The following is a 21,685-nucleotide window of genomic DNA, read 5'->3' as shown; positions in this document are numbered from 1 at the left end:
GAGGCTATGAAGAAACAATAAAATGGACTTGGATATGCACAAAAAAATAAAATTTAACTCACAAAAATGAGAAATTAAATGGGGCATGTCACAAGGTTGACAATCTACAAAGGATAACAGTAAGAATGGCAGGAGAATTGTCTGGATGAACAATTGACAAACGAAACATGAAGTTCATAAGTACAAATAAAAAGATCTATTTAAAAACAAGGACAAATATTTAATTTTAAAATAACAAAAATTATATAGAGAACACAAAGGTCAAGGCCATGGCCAAATCAGTTGTTTCATTTTCTGCTGGCATAGTCAGAGATAGAAACAATCATTTGACCAAATCACTGAGTACTTGCTTAAGAAACTTTCTGTTATGTTCATTGAAAAAAAAGGATTGAATTGACAACATAACCACGTTGAAATATGCCTGTGGTTGGAGTCCAGAAATTTGTGAATAGTTGACGATAATATGAATATACATTATACATACATGGACCAACCGTCCTCACTAGAGTCAAAATGAATAAATGATTAATGGACCGACCTCTATGGTAATGGAATTTTTTTGGTTGAAGTCATTCGATTAATGGACCCACCTGTATGGTAATGGATTTCTTCCAGCATTAAAAAATCATAAAACATTTTATTAGAATGATATTACCTTTCTAATCTTAGCCATGTCTTCTTCCAGCATTAAAAAATCATAAACACTTTATTACAATGATATTACCTTTCTAATCTTAGCCATGTCTATCCCTCTGGATGATTCAGTTCTGTTTTTGGACAATCCATTTCCAGTTGCAGGTGCACTTGGTGGCTATGTCATGATAAGCATGTAAATAAACTGTTGAAGCTAGGGCTTTTTCTTTGAATGGAATGGTGGCCAGTGAATGAAATCCTGTCTGATAATGATGATTATGAAATATCAACTGTTAATCCCGGTGGTTCATCTGATGCAGATTCTGATACTGATGAAATACTACTCTTAAATTCCAGATTAAATATTAAGACCCAATACCCATCTTGTTTCTATCCTCTGCTTCTAGATTGCAACATTCATTACAGTTTATGCAGACTTTATCTTTGCAAACATCAAACCTATTGTTTGGGGTTGGGCAAGAGTTATTTGGCTGTACAATCTGGTGTTCAGTGACGCAAGCTATAAAAGGCATTACAGTAAACAAAGTGAATTTCATCATTCGCTCTTCTTTGTCTGTAGGTAAAAAGCAACCAACGAGGTAAGCCATCGGAACAGAAAGGAAATGAAGATGTGTGCGAGGTAGAGGTAATTACACTTGGGGCTGACTACTGGGTGGGAATGGAGCAACGAAGGCTTCAAAGAAAAAATCACTATTAAGGCAATGACAAAATTAATAATTCCTTAACTCCTAGCTTGATGCATCACTCCAGAACTTGAGACAGGAAAACAAGATCAAACTCGATCTCTCTATGGACCCTGATCGTGCTTAAAAGGAAGCAAAATTTTCGAGCTTGATGCATCACTCCAGAACTTGAGACAGGAAAACAAGATCAAACTCGATCTCTCTATGGACCCTGATCGTGCTTAAAAGGAAGCAAAATTTTCGAGGATTACAATTTCTAGGGAATTTAGAACCTGAAAAAGCTTCAACACCATTTCAAAGAAGCTTTGCATCCTCGCTCAATCTGATAATCATATCGTTGTGGAGGCTCAAATGCAAGTGGTAGGGGGTACAGGATAGGACACAGTGGTGTGAGTAGCTATAGTATTCGTAGCTGCTCTGAGTACAGGAAGAGGACACAGTGGAGAGGGTTACACATTGATATTCATTTTTATCTCTAGTATATCAGCACTATTTATGGATACTGCATCTCCAAGTTCACGTATGCCAGATACATGGTTTCATCCTCCTATATCCCCACTTTGTTGCCCCACATATGCACTGAAAAACACCTCATCTGTGAGATGATCATGTACCTCGTATATGTTTTCATCCTCTTATCTATGATTTTGACTCATTTATATGTTAGCATTGATGTGGCATAGCCATTCACATTTCTGTTGGCTGTGCAGTCTGTTTATTGTAGGTCTTCTATATGCAGACTTCCTCAAGCAGCATACTTTATTGATCTGAATTTTGATGAATTCCTGGTGTAGGTTTATCTTTATCTGCAGCCAAGAAAACTCCATCTCCTAGTTCACGAGTATATGGTACATATTAAAATGTCCCAATGCAGATCTTGTTCTTCCCACATATCTCTGTTACTGTTATAGTCTGTAGAGTCTTCTCCTTAGATTGTTTGTTGTAAAGTTTTGTTCCCTGTAGATTTTTTTTTCTTGCAGATTCTATGTTTAAACTGCTCAACTTGACTATGTTGATTTTTGCATGTGTGATTGTTGTATTATTTGTGCAAATCCATCTTTCATTCACACTCCATCTTCAAATTCTCAGATTGAGGAGAAGGAGTTGGACCAATGAACTAATTAGTCTAGGTGAATTGGGGGCTCTCAACTATTTTTGCTGTCTTCGGAAGAAATTAGCAATCTATTTATTTCGATATTTATCTCTATTATATGAACAACGTATATAAAAAGACAGAAAAATAGAACCCATCTAATATGTTCATGGCATTTTTCAGGTATACTTTATATTTAAGCATGCCACTACCACTGTGTGCAATCCAGTACTAGTCTGGAGAATTCATGGCTTGGACTTCCTTTGTTGGATATGCTATGCCAATAGCAATTTGGCATGTTCTGCGATGATTAAAGGCTAGGATTAAGAATCATTAATTAGCCCTATTTCATGTCAAGCAAATCTTCGAAACAATCGTATTTAGGGAGGGCTAACCAAATCCATTTGAGTAATGAATTTCCTTTAAAGCAGTCAAGATAGTGCTTGTACCATGATTCAAATAGTTGAAAGGAATTTATTTGTCGTAAGATAGGAATGGAAATGCTTCAGAAATCACTGAAATAATACTAGTATTCATGCTGTCATAAAGGTGAATCCAATTTACCTTATTGCCCGAGAAAATAATTGTTCTTCTCACCAGTGTTGATAATATCACCGAGATATCTGCGATATTCGGAAATATCGCGATATTTTTGGCGAGCCGAAATATCGCCGACCAAATATTGCGATATTTTAGGGTTTCGAAAATATCGCCGATATTTCGGAAAATATCGCGCGACGATGGAAAAAATCTCCCGGTGACAGGCAAAACTTTCCGCTCGGCCTATAAAAATCCGTTTTTGGTTTTTTTCATGTCATTTTATTTTTCTGAGCGCTGGAGAAGGAATGTGGTTGCTGCCAAGGAGGGTTTGAACGTTCCACAACCATTATTGCCAATTTGCCACCAACAACGAAGATTTCTCTAAGCTGCAAGTGCCAAGAACAGTGAGACAATCTCATTCTTCCCTACAATCATTTTGCTTGATTTTTGTTTTCCATTTCAAAATGCAAGGGTTTTAAATTTATCATCATAGTGTGTAGGAGAGAGATGCATTGAAACTCTTTGCAAAACATAGTGATTCATAGTGATTAATTTTATAGATTCATTAATAAGTGCTGGCATACGTAGTGATGAAGAATCTCCACCCCAAAACTCTACTTTGTCAGTCAGATTGGGCTGCACATTCAACTGATATGGTGCTTGCAAAACACTAAGTTTCTCAATCCCAAGTTTTGTTTTCTTGCTTGCAACTAGTGGCCGGTGCTCAATATCAGGCACATCTTCTATACAAGCACAATAAATTTATAAAATTTCACATAAAACTTGCAAGCAAAGGAAAGTTGATGGGGCTTCCTATCAATTGAGAATCTGAGATGACTCTAGCATCATACCATGCCTGCCAAAGAGGAGTCACATGAACATTATTTTGAATATAAGATAGCAAATCATTAAGCAAGAAAGTGGAATCTGTTGCCAAATAATACTGCACTGCTATTTGTAACTTTTAACTTTTAAGTTTGCCTCCTTATCCCTCTCTCTTCCTCACTGTTTCACTTGCAGCTTCGAGAAACATTGTTTACAACTTTACAGTGGTATAATACATCTAAACAATGGCCAGAAAACTAATTAACAGTCACCATAATATATTGAGAAATCATTTGCATTCATTTGTTAGTCAGTGAGTCACTGTTTAGCATTTTTTTCGTAAATTTTTAGGATTGACATGCTAGTTTCTGCGTTTAATATGAATGATTTGGATCTCTGGTAATAAGTTAACAATGGTAAAATTTGGCTTCTAAAGTCTCTATAAATTAATGAAGAAATAAATCTAATTCATAAGGAACCTTGTCTGAAAGACTGGTGTCATACAAGTGAATTTTGGAAGACTGTTTGTTGAATACCGAGCTCTGATAATGCACCTACAACAGTGGTATAATTACGTAACAGTGATATAATAAGTAATATACAGTCACCTCATTTCCTTGGCATATCATTTGCATTGTTAGGCTCTTTCATTGCTTGGCATCTTTGGTTAAAGTGGCAATTATTGCATGATACAAGCTCACTGCCCTCTTAAGTCTGCTCTTTTTTTCATGCCCATTGCAAAATTGCAAATTTGCAAATAATGTAACAAAAAAAGTTAAAACTGTTTTGTAAAATGATGTGGTTATTTGTAATTTTGTATTACTTATTAAGTTACTAATTCCAATTTTTTTTTGGTGCCCTAGGTTTCCTTTTGAGTTAGCCCACTACAAAATACAAATATGCCAAAAACCTTGGACCCATTTTGGGAGTATGGGAGCCCTGATGTTGGGACAAATCGTGCATATCTTACATGCAAATTGTGTGGGACCAAGATGACAGGTGGGATTACACAACTGAAATACCATCTTGCTAGACTCAGTGGACATGATGTTGGGGTTTGTACAGTTTCTAGTCCGGAGCTTATACAAAAAGCTCTTGAGGCAATTGAAGAAAAGGACAAAAAGAAGGAAGAGGTGGAAAGAAACAAAGCTGAACATGCAGGTAGATCTTTCGGGATATCTTCTCCTGATTTTGGTGTTGAGGGTAGTGGGCCTAGTGGCCCTAGTGGGAGGGGCTCCACAACTGGCACACCATCACGTGCTACTGCTAGTGTGAATGCGAGGTCATCATTTTTTGTTCCACAAACAGGAGATAGAGCACAACCTGGCATAAAATCGCTTGTTAAAAAGAGGAGAAGCAAGAAGCAGATAGAGTCATGGGGAGGTGTATTTTCTGGAGCGACTTACCTCTCAGCATCACCAAAACCAATCCATTTTGGCAGCCAATGTGTGATGCTATTGCTGTTGTGGGCCCAGGTTACAAAAGTGCCACATATGAGGAGTTGAGGGGCCAATTCTTCAAGAAGAAAAACAGGACATCAACTCTAGATTGGCGGAGTTGAAAAAGACATGGGAAGTTACTGGATGCACAGTGATGTCTGATGGTTGGATAGATAGGAAGGGTAGGACCCTTCTAAATTTCTTGGTACATTGTCCTAAAGGTACCATGTTTATTAAATCGTTGGATGCATCAGAAAATATCAAAGATGCAGCAACGATATGTGAGTTGTTAGATGGGTTCATTCGGGAGATTGGTGCGCAGAATGTGGTGCAAGTCATAACAGACAATGCAGCTCATTATGTGTCTGTTGGCAGAATGCTTATGGAGAGGCATCCCATATTGTTCTGGACTCCATGTGCAGCGCATTGACTCGATTTGTTGCTTGAGGATATGAAGAAACTCTCCTTCATCAAGGAGGCGGTTGATATGGCTAGGAGCATCCCCAAGTTTATTTATAACCATGCTTTTGTTCTTAGCCTTATGAGGAGGTTCACTAGAAACAAGGAGTTGCGGCGTCCTGCCATCACACATTTTGCCACAACCTTTATTACTCTTCAGTCTTTGCTTCGATGTTAGTTCGAGTTGAAGCAAATGTTTGTGTCTGATGATTGGCGTAATTGTAGATACAACAGGAGACCTGATGGGAAAGCCATTGCAAAAATGGTGTACTCTGAGACATTTTGGCATGGAGTAGAAGAAGCATGTGTAGTTAGCGAACCTATAGTAAAGGTTCTTAGATTGGTGGATGGAGAGAAGCTTGCAATGCCTTATTTGTATGAGGGCATGGATAGGGCCAAGGAGGCCATTCATTCCTATTATGCAGACAAGGGTTCTGCTGGCCTTGATAGGCAGATGATGTTATGGGATGTGATCGATAGTCGGTGGACAGGGATGCTTCATTGACCCATTCATGCAGCAGCACTCTTCCTCAACCCCGCATTTTCATACAAATGCAACTTTGATTTTGATAGCGAGGTGATGGAAGGGCTCCATTCCTGTATTCAGAGGATGGTACCTGATCCTGAGCTTCGTAGCAAAATCAATCGCGAGATACAGTCTTATCAGGATTGTGTTGGCCTATTTGGCTTTGATGATGCTATTAGGGAAAGGACCCTCTTCATGCCACGTAAGTGACAAGTCATCACTCATTAGAAATTAGAATTTTCAATTTAGAATTTCCTTACTTATAAATTTATAATTCTATTTTTTTTAAATTTAATTATGTTTTAAGTTTTTGAATTTTTTATTTCATTATTTTGTTGTAGATATTTGGTGGCGAAGCTATGGTGCAAGGGCACCAAATTTGCAAAAATTGGCCATACGAATCTTGAGTCAAACATGTAGCTCTTCAGGGTGTGAGCACAATTGAAGTGTATTTGAGAAAATACACGCCAAAAAGTGCAACAGGTATAACTTTGAGCTCAAGCCTTCAGTTGAGCAATTACACTTATTGTAATTTTTAATTTTTAATTTATGACCTTCAAGTGTCAAGAGTCAGGAGTCAAGACTCATTACTTTTTTTGACACTCTTACAGGTTGGAGTTCGCACGCCTCAACAATTTGGTGTATGTGCATTACAACATCCGACTTCAAGTGAGGCAAATAGAATCACCAATGGATCCAGATGCCATTTTCTTAGACAATATTGATGTATTGTCTCCGTGGAGGGTGGAGTCTGAGGAGCCCATATTGGAGGAGTCACCTTCATGGTTAGAGCCGGTGGCAGATGATCCATTAGAGCAGGGGCAGCAAGAGGAGGACTCGGAGTCAGAGGAGCAGCATCACTTAGAGGAGGAGCAGGAGGAGTTGGAGGAGGACACTACGGGAGCATCAGCATCAACACCATCTGCGATAGATATAGGAGAGCATAGCTCCATACCTAGCACTCATTATTTGACATTAGGTGCAGAGGCAGGGTCAGGGCCTTCTACTACTAGGGGCAGGCCTAGCAAACAGCCCATCATATTTTCCCGTAAAAGGGGGAGAGGGCAGTAGATAGATAGCTGATAGTTTTATTTGTTATGCTACATATAACTCATGATGATGAGATACTTTTATACATGTGATGTTATTTTGTATTGGTTCTCCACATTTGAGTCCTTGAATGGACAATTATCAGGGATCAGCAGGATTTGGTATCGCCTTTGATATATCATTTCTATTTGACATCATATATATCAGTGTTTTTTTCATATTTATGTGCTAATGTGTTTATTTCATGTTGTTATTGCTTTATATGTTTAAAAATCTGAAAAAAATGAATATATTATGCATTTTTAATGCTTGCCGATATTTGCCGATATTTTCGCCGATATTGCCGATAAGATATTTTCTGGACCCTCGCCAACATTTTCCCGATACCGATATTATCAACACTGCTTCTCACAACTAAGCTGAATCATCTTCACCCAAGCTCGTAAGGGCACACTCTATGGATTCCTATCATAGCTAATTCTAGGTGCCTATGCAGTAGTTGCATGAACAATTAAAGAAATCAAGAAGTGTTGGGTATTTACACTTCCCTAGACTTTAGGAGTCAAATCAGATTCTTTCTCACTACACAAAGGAGGTTCTCTGAATCAAATCACTGCACAGAGGAGGTTCTTTCTCACTACACAGAAAAGGTTCTTTGTCACAGAAAGAAGGGGCCTCTTACACCACCAATCAACATGAATTGAATGATTGTTTGGTTCCCTACTGTGACTTTAAAATCCGATTATTATTTATATTGATAACATGAAATTTCATAAAATGGTATGGATATTAAGGTTCCAACCCATAAGCCATTCTCAATCAATTGTATGATTGAGAACTTGATTGTTTAAAATCGCACGATCACCTATTTGTTCACCCCTCGCATATGCGAATGCCAAAAACAGGGGCACCCACAGAAAACTGTTGGAATATGTGTATTCCTATTTGTTCACCCCTCGCATATGCCAATGACAAAAACAAAATAGGTGTATTCCTATTTGTTCACCCCTCGCATATGCGAATGTCAAAAACAGAGGCACTGACATAAAACAAAATAGGGAATACACCTTAGACACAAAAAACATGATATGTTATGACCCAAGAAGAATGAGGGCAAGGATGACCAAGAAGAGAATGAGGGCATGGCAAGAGAGTACAAACTTTATCTGAAAAATGGTGAACCCATTGGACTTTTATCCACGATCTTGAAAAGTAGTGATTGAATCTCAAGCATTAGAAATAGCAAACCCTATGAATTAGTTTAACACCAAGTTCATAAAGTATAGCACTGTTTAAATGGAAAAAATTAGTGCTATCAGAGTCTACTGAGTCGTCAGTTTTTGGACAAAACTGATCCAAGTAGTATGTTGAGTTGACCAGAGGTTGAGTTGGCACAAAAATTATGATATGGTCAAAGTCAGAGATGACTCATCTGAGTCTAATAACAATGAATAACCTGTATCTTGGATAGATATTTTAACCTAGTTTTTCACTCTATAAACTCTCAAGTGACCCTATGATGAACATAGAATAAGCAACAAATTTATTTCATGATTATAGCGAATGTTGTTCCAGATAATATATAGCACGCAAATGATTTCAAAATATCTGCTATAACAATGAAAAAAGAGAATTTGGACAAGTATCTGTAGGCTCTCAATAGTTTGTGCAAATAATAAATTTGATTACATATCAGAAAGTAGGTGATAATAATTTCTTTGATCAAGCCTGAATTTATTTTTTTATGAAACAAAATTGTACTAATTCACATTTTTTAATAAAAAAGTCCAGCACTCATCAAGATTTTTGGCAAATTCTATGAAAAGATAGTAATAGAAGGCAGGGTGTTATCATGGTAGTTAACCAGACTTACCAGATTCAAACTTCCTAGCCCCATACCCGGATCCAAATCTTAATCTTAAGTTTTGAAGACGCTGATGCAGCTGTAGGCCCTTCCCAATTTACTTACAGTGATGCAGGAATTGGAAGCCCAGAGAAGCCTTGAATAACTCGGTCCGATTCATATCCCTCTCATTGGTCCTGATTCATGATCCATGTCTTTCGATATTCCACTTTTTTTGCTTTGAACACCCAAAGAAATTAATTGGCAATTAGAAATATTAAATATATTAATTACGCCGTAAGGCGTTTCCCTCTGAAATCAATTCTAATTTACGCCGTAAGGCGTTTCCCTCTGAAATCAATTCTCCCAACTGCCTTTCTGTCATCACTTTACGCCGTTAGATCCTTTGTTAGACGATTAGATTATCCTCGGCCGTTGATTTGAATTGGTTGGTGACCAGTTGGGACTCCCTCGGCCCGTTGCTCTCCCTTCATGTAACTGCATCACAAAGAGACACTCAGTTATTGGGATCGAGTATTTGCAGCTGCGCTTGAGTTCCAATCCCCGTGGGCTGTGTTAGATTTTGATAAGAGAGTTTACAATGCCACCCATAGCAGTCGGTGATAAGATTCCAGATGGCGTTCTGGCCTATTTTGACGAAGAGAGCAAGCTCCAACAAGTTTCCGTCCACTCTTTGGCCGCTGGGAAGAAGATTATTCTCTTCGGCGTCCCGGGGGCCTTTCACTCCCAGTTGCAGGTCAGGGTTTTTTTAATTCTTCTGTAACTTGAATTTTTGCTTGGTTTGAGCTATGATTGATAGTTCTATGCTCTGGCTTTCGGATTATTAGAATCTTGATTTAATTATTAAGTTGTACGGTTAAATGGCTGATTGAACCTCTTCTGGCTATTAAATCAATAAGTCTTCTGTAACTTGAATTTCTGCTTGAACGCTTGATTTGAGATATGATTGATAGTGCTATGCTCTGGCATTTGGATTATTAGAGTCTGGATTTAATTATCAGGCTCTAAGGTTAATGGCTCATTGAGTTCCTTCTTGCTATTAAATCAATAAAATACACACTGAGATGTTGTCGCCGTGGCAGTATGAAGCATGTTCCGGGGTTTGTTGAGAAGGCGGAGGAGTTGAAAGGAAAAGGGATCGACGAAATTATCTGCGTAAGTGGTAAGTTTGATTTAATATCTGACTGGAGTTAGGGTTTTGTAAATGGTGCAGTTTATATTGACTTATTGATAACACAGGATACATGTCTGTGTGAGAGGAATGTCCCTCGAAGGTTGTACCATTAAGACCAGCACTTCCCTTTGTCCATGGTGCGGCCATAGGGGTACTATTCCCACCATAGGGGTACTATTCCTTCAAAGTTGTCTAGTGCGGTCACAGGGGTGTCAACGGCTTATTAGTGTCTAGGGGGATGGGGATGGGATGATAATTGTTTGGTATATGTACTGCAGAGTGATCAATAATGGTGCTGGATCACAAACGATGCGTGACAGAGCATGGGTCTCGATATGACTGCCTTTTGTTTGGTGAGTATCACACTTCTTTCTTTGTTTTTTACGTTTTTGCTTTTTTCAATGGGTATCGAACTGCTGCTCTATGTATTCGTTTCTGATTTCAATCTGCTGTTTTAGATATGGATGACACATTATATCCCTTAAGCTCCGGACTAGCTGCAGCATGCACCAACAACATCAGAGGTAATCTTGTAGCTAATCTGCCCTTCAAAAATTATGTAATTTAAGTGTTCTTTTTAAGGAAATATTAATCTTTAGATTTTAATCTAAACCAGAGTCTGAAATGCAACCCGGAAAGCTTGGAGTTGCATATTTAGATTGCCACTGATTAATTCCTTAGAATTTACATGAGCTTGTTATATGCATCTCCAACTTTGCAACTTGAAGGTGATCAGACCCAGATGGACTATGGGCTTAGTGTTCATATCCAATACGCCCAATATATTGTGCAGATTCAATGCACTGTTGCACACACATAGAGTTGGATCACCCCAATCCTACTCCTGTTTTAGATGCAATTAAGACTTCGCATTTGGAATTGAGGGAACTTTTGAGGTTTGAATTGTGTGTGCGGTCTGGTTGTTGTATAACAGATTATGTGAATAAAAAACTGGGAGATGAAAAGAGCAGAGTCCCTGACTTCACCAGAGAGCTGTATAAAACTTATGGGACAACCATGGCTGGACTCAGGGTAAGCGTTCAATCCCTATTGTTTTATGTAATTCAGCATGATATATCAACTTTTAAGATTAAAATGACTGATTTTTAGCATTGGGATCCTTCTATAGCTGATTACTAAGGAATTCTGCAACCCCCTCATGTGTAATTGGTTAGCGAGTAGCTTAAGAGTGGGGTTATCAGCTGCTTTGAATCAGAACCTGCTTCCTGGAATGGCTGCAGAACATCTGAGACATATTATCCATAATTACTCTATGGGTTTTTATGATTTTACTGGCCACCACTCTGCCAAGAGCCCTTTTGCAATTTCATGGGACTGAAACCCTGTTTCTCATCTGTGGTCTTTAAGCCTGAAGGATCTCTCTTGTTGCCCCAGTAATGATGATGTATGAATACAAATTGAAGGTGTTCTAGATGTCTTTATTTAACAATTATTACCCTTGTCAATTTCTAAAATATGCCACTTACGGATTTATGATCAACATCATAGCTTAGAATTGCAATTGAATTGAGATCCTCTTTCTCGACTTTCATGTTCATGATTTCATTGCTTATTTTTTTGCCAATATTCTTTGATCTATGCAGGCAGTGGGCTATGAATTTGACTATGACGATTACCACAGGTACCTAAGAAATCTTGTATCTTCTGGCTGGTGAATTTACAGCTATCTAATATTTCAAATTTGAACAAAACCAGAGAATGGGCCACTGGTTTGACTTTCATTGTTTAGACTGTTTGGAATACCATTGATTGCTTTTGGCCTTAAACGCTATCTTCACTCACTTGAAACAAATATTTCTTATACAGTTTTGTTCACGGAAGATTGCCATATGAGAATCTTAAACCAGATCCTGTGCTGAAGAATTTGTTATTAAGCATGCCTCAAAGGAAAATTGTAAGATCATTTGGATCCCTTCAAATTCTTTATATAATGATAACACATGATAAAGTCCTAGGTTTTCTTGTAAATTTATAACCATATTTCTTAACCGCTTGTAACTTTGTTATGTAAAACAGATATTTACAAATGGTGACAAAGTTCATGCTGCAAAGGTCCTTAACAGGCTGGGATTGAAAGATTGCTTTGAGGGCATAATATGCTTTGAGACACTTAATCCTCCTTCAAAAATTGCTGAAAAAAATAATAAACGGAATATGCCCACTGATAACTCTAAAATCCCGAAGACACCCATAATTTGCAAGCCCTCAAAAGAGGCCATGGAGCAGGCGCTTCGCCTTGCAAACGCTGATCCACAAAGAACGGTAAGGCACTAAATATTTTGATGACCTTTTTCTTTCAGCTATTCATTTTTTCATGAAAATGATTTATATAATACATCAGAAATCAGTATAGATTTACATCAAGATTGACTCATCCAGGTACCGTAGAAAGTTTATACCATATTCCCCTTAGTAAACAAACAAGGATAGCTACCATCTCTGCTTTGGCCCCAGTGGGAGGGCCGAGGGGTATCTATATCTATAAGTTTACTAAAAATGGCCATTGTTGCTGAAATCTGGAGAGCCAATTCTCATTTAAATGTAAAAACTTGGCCCAGGGTGAACGACTTACTTGTCTTTTGAGAAGTTGTGTTGCAGTTGTATTTTGACAAGAAAGAGATGCATGTTTTTCTGATCATGTTCCATATACTGCCCAATTATCCACTTGTTTCTAAACACAATCCCTTTTCAACAAAGAGGATCTACAAAGAGAATCAGCAATAATTCAGTCACAAAACATAAAGCTGAAGGTGTGTGACAGAGCTGTTTAAACAAGAAAGAGATGCTTGTTAGTCTGATCACAACCGTTCAATTATACATCTATTCCCGAACAGCCTCTTTTCAGCAGAGGAGCTAGAAAGGGACTGTTTTACTCAATCATAATCTAGTCTCAAAACAATTCGGCAACCTGCAATTCGACATCTGCCTTCTGGCAGACATTACAACATCCATTTTTCTTTACCTTATGCATATCATTTCAACAGCATCTATTGTAAGAGCTACGTCTAAATCTATTATGTTTCCCTGCAGATTTTCTTTGATGACAGTCCCCGGAATATAGCCGCAGGAAAGCGTGCAGGCCTGCATACTGTATTGGTAAGACCATATAATTCTTAATGGGATCTGATGCTTTTGTAAAAAGGCATAATTGGTTGAATCTTCATCTAATTTTAATATTCGTTTTCACCGTCAACAGGTGGGCACTTCGGTCCGGACAGAGGGAGCAGATTTTGCCCTTGAAAGTATTCACAACATTAGAGAAGCCCTGCCTGAGATATGGGAAGAAGGAGATGCAGAGAGCGCCAAAAATGTTGTGCGTTCAAGACGAGCGGGTGCAACTATTGAAACTGTTGTCACTGCATAATCCATGGTCTGATTGAATGAGGGAACAGAGAAGTAGACTGTTCCCTTTAGGGCGTTTGACTATGGTTAGAGGAAACTCATGTTATCCGTAATCTTGTGTTTTGCTTCTTGCCCAAGAAACTCCTATAATTTCTAACTATGTTGAAATGTGTATATGATCTGGAGAATCGTAATAATATCAATTCCACACAGCTTGATCAATAGATGAAACCTACGGGTAATCTGTTTATTTGGAACAATATTTCTTCCCTCAAGATTTTTTAACTTTTAACCTTTTGTTTTTCCTCTGGATCAGCTCTCTTTTTTAAATTACCCACATTACCAAGTATAAACTTAACCTCTTTTTCGTATAATCATAAGGTTCTTAATGAACTATTTTTTTTTCAGAGAGAAAATCGACATGATATTATATTAAGGAGATATAATAGGCTTAATACAATTATCAGACCATATGATCTAACCAAAAAGCATAGGCCAGAAATAGACAGATGCTGAGCAGATATGGGAAGATATATGCCAGATGAGCAGATAAATACACCGAAAAGACATATCAGTCCATCATAACAGTCCCTCAAAAGAGGTCCATGGAAAAGCATCAGAATCAAAACGAGCAGATCGTATATACAGAAGACCCATAACAGCCAAATTAAAAAGAGATCCCTGAAGGACGACAGTATATAACCATCAGAATCAAAACTGTTCAGACAAAGCAGAAATAAGGATCGGAATGGAGGAAATGGGAGTCTTTGAATCCTGAAAAATGCGTGCGCGTTCCGCCATTTCCATGAACTATAACCTTCTATGTTATTATATTATTGTTGATGAGGGTAATTGTGATTATATTACTATTGATGACAGTAATTACGTTTTCTTGTGATTATGTTATTATTGATTAAGAAATACTATCACATCAAATCTAGTCAGAAAAGTCACAGATAACTGATGACAGTAATTACGTTTTCTTGTGATTATGTTATTATTGATTAAGAAATACTATCACATCAAATCAAGTCAGAAAGTCACAGATAAAGATGTAACGATGCAAAATTGTAATTAGTAAGGGAGTTGTTTTTAGTGTGATTTTTTGGAAGTTTTTATGATGGGTTTTTCTGGTCAAATTTTTCTAAAATTCAGCAAGAATTTATTAAAATCACAAGTTTATGGATAATTCTGTGCAATCGAAATACCTTGGGGTTTTCCACGGTGCTGAATCTATATATAGAATAAAAAAAACTAGTTTAAATAACACAAATCAAGATTTCACCTCAAATTTTTTCATCAAATTCGAACAATAGAAAATCCAAAAAATCACATTAAAAACGAATCCATTAATAAATACATTTATTTCCCAATACACTTTTTCATTATCACATGCTTACCCGGAAAGCCAGAGTCACAGAAAAATTAGCGACGGCAGCTTTGCAAGTCCCTGCCACTGAGTGAAGAGTAATGGTTTATTTTTTATTATATATTTAGTTGTTTGCTGTTCAAAATAGGTAACTGGATGCTTATTTGAGTTTCGGTGGGTCATATCTATCAAATATAGCTGGCTACAGTTGTATGCCCGAGCAGGTGGCTGTGGCCAGACACATACCCAAGTATAGTGGGCCATGGACGCTATCGAAGTATAGGAGGAACTGTATCAGCGAAGAACTCCAAAAACCGGCGCTATTAACTACTGTAGGTAGGAACAGAGTAGCTATGAAAGTGACACAACAGCCATAACAGCGAGAAAAGCGATAGATGCACCTACAGTGCGGTAGTTACAACTACGTGGAGAAACTATTGCTCACAGTTGTAATATCATAAAGATCGACGAGGAGATAAACATTAATTTGCCATATCGAATACATTATTGAATGGACACATATCTGAACAAAAAATTCCAGTACCACGAAAATCAAGTTTTGAAAATTTAATGGCCAAGTAATTTTGGTGGGATGAAATATGAAAATGGTGTATAAATTGAGATTTTAAAATATTTTTTAAAATTTAATGGCGAAATTAAAATTTTAATTTCTAAACAAGAAATCCACAACCCGCGAAAATTAAGTTTCATGAATTATGATAAAGGTGCATAGATTATTGCAATTTCTGACGTATTTTAAAAATTTAAAAGTGACGTTAAACATTTTAGATTACTCTAAAGACAAAAGAAAAAATCAATATAAATTAAAAAAAAATTAATAATTGTAAAAAGAGGAAATGTAAATTAAAATTACCAAATTCGATTAATTGTGTAATCGTGTATATATATATGAATGAAAAATAACAATATAAATTTGAGTGACATTTTTTGAGCATATTTACACTGTAAAGCGTTTTTCTCTGAAATGAACTCTTCATAAGGAAATCAATTTTATGGTATTGTGCACAAGAAAAAAATTTCGGATTGCCTTTCTGTCTTAATTGTAGCGGTTAGATTTTTTGTTTCGTAGTCATTAGATTTTTTGTTAGACGATTGAACAAAAATCAGCCGTCTGATTTGATAAAAAATGTTTTAAAAAAACGTTTCACTTTACATGCAATAAAAGGCGGATCACCAGGAGAGCTCATATCGCTCGTTGGGGGTCCAAGGGATTTTATGACGCCATTGCTTGTTTATGGGGGCCCTTCCACTGGGAAAACCAGTGTAGTTTTAGATATATTTAAGCGTTTGAACCGCCCTTTTGCCTATGCAAGTTGTAGATCTTGTTTTAGCCCTCGTCTGTTGTTTGAATCCATTCTAAACCAGCTGATATCCCACAGAAGAACGAAAGCTAATAACTATAGCAGTGCGAAGCGTTGCGAGAAAATTGCAGATTTTGTTGTGTATTTGAAAGAAGCCTGTATTCAGGCCATTGAGAAAAAATATGAAAATAAATTGGTAGGTGGGTCTATAGAATCTCGGAAAGATGGGGAACCAGGGTTTACAGGCTTCCTCCCAGGGATTCCCAAAAAATCCCAGATAAAGGGCTGAAGGAATCAGTGTTTAAGGGATCTCCCCACGAGGATACCCAAATAAGTCCACAGAAAGGGTTTCAGGAATCAGGGTTTAAGGGCTCCCCTCGCAAGAATACCCAAAAAAGTCCAGAAAAGGGGCTTAAGGGTTCCTCCAAAAAAAATACAGGAAGGGGGCTTCAGGCTTCTGGTTGCGATGATCCTTCGTAGAAAGACAAAGGGAAGAGGGACAATGATTCTTTTAGTAAAGAAGTCAGGAGATTGGATTTTCCAGAGGTGGTGTACTTGATATTTGACAATATTGAACTTCTGCATGAGTGGAACAATGGTTTCAACCTCATCTCGACATTGTTCAAGCTATCTGATTTGACAAGAATGCCCAATTTGGGTTTGATTTTTATCAGCAATATCACTCCAGATTCCTTCTATTCCCATACTGGTGCTCTGGAGCCATTGACAATGTACTTTCGGGACTATACTGATGATGAGTTGTATCAAATCCTTATCAAAGGGCAGCCTAATACTGAGCTGTATGCCTCATTTCTCAAGTAAGTACCTGTGCCTACCTTTTTCTTCAAATATGCTTATAGATTTCTGTTAATGAAACAATAATGCTCAAATCTTATTAGAAAAACGCGAGGCAAATTTGGGTTCATGTGTCTACTATTTCTCTGCGTCCATAGGAGTATGTCGCAATGTGTAAATCTTGTTGATTGGCTCCTGTCAATGAGGTTATTAGTTTGTTTTGCTGAAAGTTCTGTCTCTTCTACACACTATACAGTTGCTTATTTTGTATGGGAAGATCCACCCAGCAACAAGAAAGTTGGGCTTCTCTGATCTCAGGTGTCCAAACCGTGCCACGGTTCTCTTTGCTGTTCAAGTTAAGGGGCTTTCGAAGTTTTTAAAAGTTTCAATGAAATATGTGGCTGCTTGATTTAAACTTGTTTTCTTTTTGTTTCTGATATTGAACAATGCTATTTTGAAGCCCTTCAGTAGAGCTTGCAGGTGAGTTACAGAACTCTCTACAACATTGGAACCTTTGTTTCAAAAATACTGTGAACCAATTAGCAAAGAAGCTGTGGTTCCTGCTGAAAACGGAAAGCGGAGGCTGTTTTCTTATCTTGAGCCACACATTGCACCGGCCTTGAACCAAATATTCAATGTCCCTACTTCTGGAGACAAGGTTAGAAGGAAAATCATGACAAGAAGACAAGGTTTTGATGAAATACATGAAGATCTAGATTTTCATCTTTCTGTTTGTGGCAAGTACTTGCTCATCTCTGCCTTCATTGCATCAAGGAACCCTGCGACTCTTGATGCCACGTTGTTTGATTCGTCTGGGGGATTAGATAATCGTAAGCGAAGGAAAAAGTAAGAACTTTAGTTCCTTTGATCCTTTGCTTTGATCCTTTTTTGTTTTTCTTTTCATCTGATTCTTAAAAATAAATTTAGTTGATTTCACATAAGGAAGGATCTGATTTCTTTTATCTAGAAGTTCCAGCTCATCTGAATACTATGCCCTCTTTCCCATTTCATGGTAGCAAGAAGTTAACGTTTCCTCCATATAATTATGCAATCCCAAGAATCACTTTGGAGTAATTATTGTATACTCTCTTTTGTTGGTTTGTGAATAGGAGTGTAAAATCCACAGAGAGAAAGGAACATGAGGGGCAAGAAAAGTTCCTTAAAGGTCCAGGGAGTTTCCCTCTGGAGAGGCTGCTTGCAATCTTCCAATGCATCACAGCAATGGCAGATGAAGAATTTGAAAATCTACAATCTGACAATATATCTGCAGTTGATGAAAATGGTTTGGGGCCTATGGCTGATGCTCTTATGCAGCTCTCAACTCTTTGTAATATCAATCTTTTGTATAAAGGAACAAACTGTCCCCTAGAAGGTGCTGCTAGATATCGTTGCAACATCGATCAGGAACTTGCAATGAAGGTATGCCTCTTTTTGTTTGTGATTTATCAATGTTTAGTGTTGTTATGCTGTATTGAAAATATCGACTAAAATCTTTGATCATCACTTTGGCTGTGGGAAATAGGAATTTTATTTTTAATCCATCTCTTATTTGTTTGTGATTGTAGATTGCATGCAGTGTCAAATTTCCTTTGTCAAAATATCTCTATCGGTGATAATGACCTTGACAAGGACCATTTCTAGACGTGTTGTTCAGTCCCCTGCTACAGAGGAAGTAAATCAGTTCAATTTGTGGGAGAAAGACAATTTATTGATTGTTAAATGTTGTATGTTGTGGGGCAAGGAGGTCACGTAATTATAAAAGATATGAACTCTTTCACCTCATAACCCCAAAAGTTGTGAATAGCTCAAGTATGTTGTTCAGAGTCTGCAAATTAGATTATTCACAATAAAGTCGCACACAAAATTATATAGATTAATACACGAGATTTATGTGGTAAAACCCTGACAACATGTCAAGGAAATATCCAGGGGCAAGACAATTAAGTTTTATTCTTCAGCAGAGTAATTGCATTCAGGCTTACAATACAACCTCCTCATCTATGGGAACAGAGTAATTGCATTCAGGCTTACAATACAACCTCCTCATCTGTGGGAACATATATGAATTAGACTCCGTTACAATAGTTTTCTTAAGTATATTTAGTTTGTAAAACTGAATAACCACAACAACATTTGTGTTCTTCAATTTATGCCTTACGACGTTTCAGATGAAGTATTCGAGTAAAATTAAGGACAATACAGTAATCAAAAAATTTCCTAGATGCTTTCTCCGATGAGATGAGTTTGCCAAAAAAAATATGCATCTAATAGTAACTATGAAAATAAGTCAATGATTGGAAAAAATGCCTTGCCTTCCACAATCCATCACTAGCCAAAATGAGAAATTCAGTGTCTCTCACATCTGGTTCTGAACTTAAATGTTGCTTCAGATTCCTGTCACCAAATGCACAAGCTACAACAAGCTGACCATTAACTCGAGGTACATCTCCTAATATATCAAAAAAGAACGCCATTAAGTATACAGTTTCTCCTTGTGACCATTCAAATGTTACTCTTGAGCTAGAAATTATTTAAGCATGTTTTCATTAAAATTAATCTCTGCACGACATTTGTAGTGGTACCTGGCAAGAGTGTCACAAATCCACCCTTCTCGATGTTCTGGTGTTCAATACTTGGCTCATGATCAACAATAAGCTGAATAGCAGTGCCGTTTTTACATATAACAGCCCTAGAATCTCCTGTATTTGCTACAAAGAGTTTTTTATAACAACCTTCGAATGTCTTGTATTTGCTACAAAGAGTTTTTTCCCATCAACTAAAATAGCAGTGACTGCTGTGGAAGCAACGGGCCCTAAATCAGCTGCCTTTGCTAAAATTTTCCCATCAGTCCGGTTGTAAGCATTCTTGATGGCACTTTCTGGGTCTATCCAGAACTTCGGCTCCATTATTATCAGAGATACTTGTCAGCACTAAAATACTTAATTAGCATTTTACACCATACGAAACTTTGAAAATAGCAAGTGACAACCAATACAACAAATGGCAGATCAGCTGTAAAAGCATTTTACTGGATGTGCATCAGAGTCAGAAATCTCATCTGATATACAATTTTTTTCTAAAGAGTCATTTGAGAACCATCATATTTATATAAATGAAGGAAATTATCAAAAATGATAACGATTTGTCGCAAATGCAATTTTTGCAATAAGGAAGCACTATTGCTTTATGCCATGGCGTGATGCTACTACTGGACGTTTTTTCTTTGGATAGGTGCAAGAGACACATGAACATATAAGTATAGGAACTATATGAACAGTTTAAGCTATTTGAAAAATAGTGGATTTACGCATGAAACATATTCAACTAGAAATATGATGGGGAAAAACAAGAAATTCATTATATGTGAGAAGTAAAATGTTGGAGAATCTTCGCCTTTAAGGTTTGAGAAATGGACATGGCGATATATCACAACTAGAAAAATCTTGTTCATAGATGCAGATCATTCTTACAATTAACAATATATATCATATGCCAAAGATCAATGTTACAATTAACAATATATATCATATGCCAAAGATAAAACACAGGAAATTAACCCATGAAGTCAATGCAAGTAGAAACATCATAATAGAACCAATAGAGGAGAAAACGAAATTGTTTCACAAGTTACAATCAAGTTAGGCAATTGAGATAAACATATGCAATTTGGAAAATGGAAAGAAACTTTGAATCTGCTCCAATTTAATGTATAATTTTAATTTTTTATTGACTAGCGATAGCAAAACAATACATGTCACAATACAATCAACTATAAAATTTAAATAGATGTTGAATTTAAATAGATGTTGTTAAATTCACAGAGACCTTCCAAGTATTCCCTATGATTCATAGATGCCAAACCAGGTAGACCATCAACGTTTATTACAAGTATTCCCCATGATTCATAGATGGTAAACCAAGTAGACCATCAGCATTGATCACAAGTATTCCCCATGATTCATAGATGGTAAACCAGGTAGACCATCAGCGTTGATTACAATGCATAACCCCAAAGGAATTGTAAGAGTTGAACTTGTGGCATCCCATTTCTGAGAAGTTTAATGTCTAACTCCAAGGCCAATCAAGCCAACCCCAGGGCTCAAAAATAAGATAATAAAAAATATATGCATTTGGTAACGAGGCGTGATACCTATCATCCAGCTCAGAAAGGATGTAGGTTGGTAACAATTGAAATAGACTTACAAATTAGCTAATTTAGAGAGTTTCTGTGTGGGAAAAATCAAGAATCTCATTCTAGATTACGATTTAAGTTGGGAATCAAACCCTACTCAACTAATGAAAGCACTGAAATTTGCTAAACTCCTTTCCAGCACTAATTTTGAATATGTAGACTATAGATTGGTACTACTCAGGCACTCCCTAGGTGACATTATCAAGCAGCACATCGGTAGCTACAGAGTGATTGATACAGATGTGGATGCTTCTTCTCCCTCCTCTACTTTTTACATCTATACCTAATGACAAGTAATGGGCACTTCCACAGTATGTTGTAACTGGTGTACTTTTGA

The 21,685-nt window shown here is 37.1% G+C and overlaps 2 protein-coding genes and 2 pseudogenes across 4 annotated transcripts; 3 read left to right on the top strand and 1 right to left on the bottom strand.

Moving 5' to 3' along the window:
- Window positions 1-9,498: 9,498 nt before the first annotated feature.
- On the top strand, window positions 9,499-10,827 carry LOC149179448 (peroxiredoxin-2B-like; annotated as a pseudogene). The gene is made up of 4 exons (XR_016258284.1): window positions 9,499-9,869; window positions 10,216-10,295; window positions 10,586-10,660; window positions 10,766-10,827. The product of XR_016258284.1 is annotated as a peroxiredoxin-2B-like (transcript).
- Window positions 10,235-13,930, top strand: LOC149179447 (uncharacterized protein C24B11.05-like). Of its 2 annotated transcripts, XM_089420662.1 has the most exons (9): window positions 10,235-10,295; window positions 10,586-10,660; window positions 10,766-10,831; window positions 11,242-11,339; window positions 11,912-11,949; window positions 12,135-12,222; window positions 12,345-12,590; window positions 13,359-13,424; window positions 13,525-13,930. In XM_089420662.1, exons 2-9 carry the CDS (start codon window positions 10,597-10,599, stop codon window positions 13,690-13,692), a joined length of 834 nt encoding a protein of 277 aa, XP_089276788.1. In that variant the 5' UTR covers window positions 10,235-10,295; window positions 10,586-10,596; the 3' UTR covers window positions 13,693-13,930. The 2 variants fall into 2 exon arrangements, with proteins under 2 accessions (XP_089276788.1, XP_089276789.1); XM_089420663.1 differs by lacking the exon at window positions 13,359-13,424.
- A 1,321-nt stretch (window positions 13,931-15,251) lies between these two features.
- On the top strand, window positions 15,252-18,871 carry LOC149179446 (origin of replication complex subunit 5-like; annotated as a pseudogene).
- A 59-nt stretch (window positions 18,872-18,930) lies between these two features.
- On the bottom strand, window positions 18,931-20,062 carry LOC149179445 (putative protein phosphatase 2C 44). The gene is made up of 4 exons (XM_089422472.1): window positions 19,889-20,062; window positions 19,739-19,811; window positions 19,469-19,605; window positions 18,931-18,981 (listed from the first exon to the last, which is right to left on the bottom strand). Exons 1-4 carry the CDS (start codon window positions 20,060-20,062, stop codon window positions 18,931-18,933), a joined length of 435 nt encoding a protein of 144 aa, XP_089278598.1.
- Window positions 20,063-21,685: the final 1,623 nt, after the last annotated feature.

This window comes from Pinus tabuliformis, chromosome 4_1 (assembly GCF_031772625.1).
Source record: "Pinus tabuliformis cultivar Carrire ecotype Pingquan chromosome 4_1, CPIR1, whole genome shotgun sequence".
NCBI lineage: Eukaryota > Viridiplantae > Streptophyta > Pinopsida > Pinales > Pinaceae > Pinus > Pinus tabuliformis.
Note: the sequence above shows the minus strand (reverse complement) of the source record. Positions and strands in the feature narration are given on the sequence as shown.

Excerpts from the sequence above, each read along its gene's own strand:
- LOC149179447 (XM_089420662.1), top strand. The coding sequence starts at position 10,597 with ATGGTGCTGGATCACAAACGATGCGTGACAGAGCATGGGTCTCGATAT. Across the intron at positions 10,832-11,241 it reads ATGCACCAACAACATCAGAG|ATTATGTGAATAAAAAACTG; the intron begins GTAATCTTGTAG and ends GTTGTATAACAG. Across the intron at positions 12,223-12,344 it reads GCATGCCTCAAAGGAAAATT|ATATTTACAAATGGTGACAA; the intron begins GTAAGATCATTT and ends TATGTAAAACAG.
- LOC149179445 (XM_089422472.1), bottom strand. The coding sequence starts at position 20,062 with ATGGAGCCGAAGTTCTGGATAGACCCAGAAAGTGCCATCAAGAATGCT. Across the intron at positions 19,812-19,888 it reads CAAATACAAGACATTCGAAG|CTTATTGTTGATCATGAGCC; the intron begins GTTGTTATAAAA and ends ACTGCTATTCAG. Across the intron at positions 18,982-19,468 it reads CTAGTGATGGATTGTGGAAG|ACTCTGAACAACATACTTGA; the intron begins GCAAGGCATTTT and ends TCTAATTTGCAG.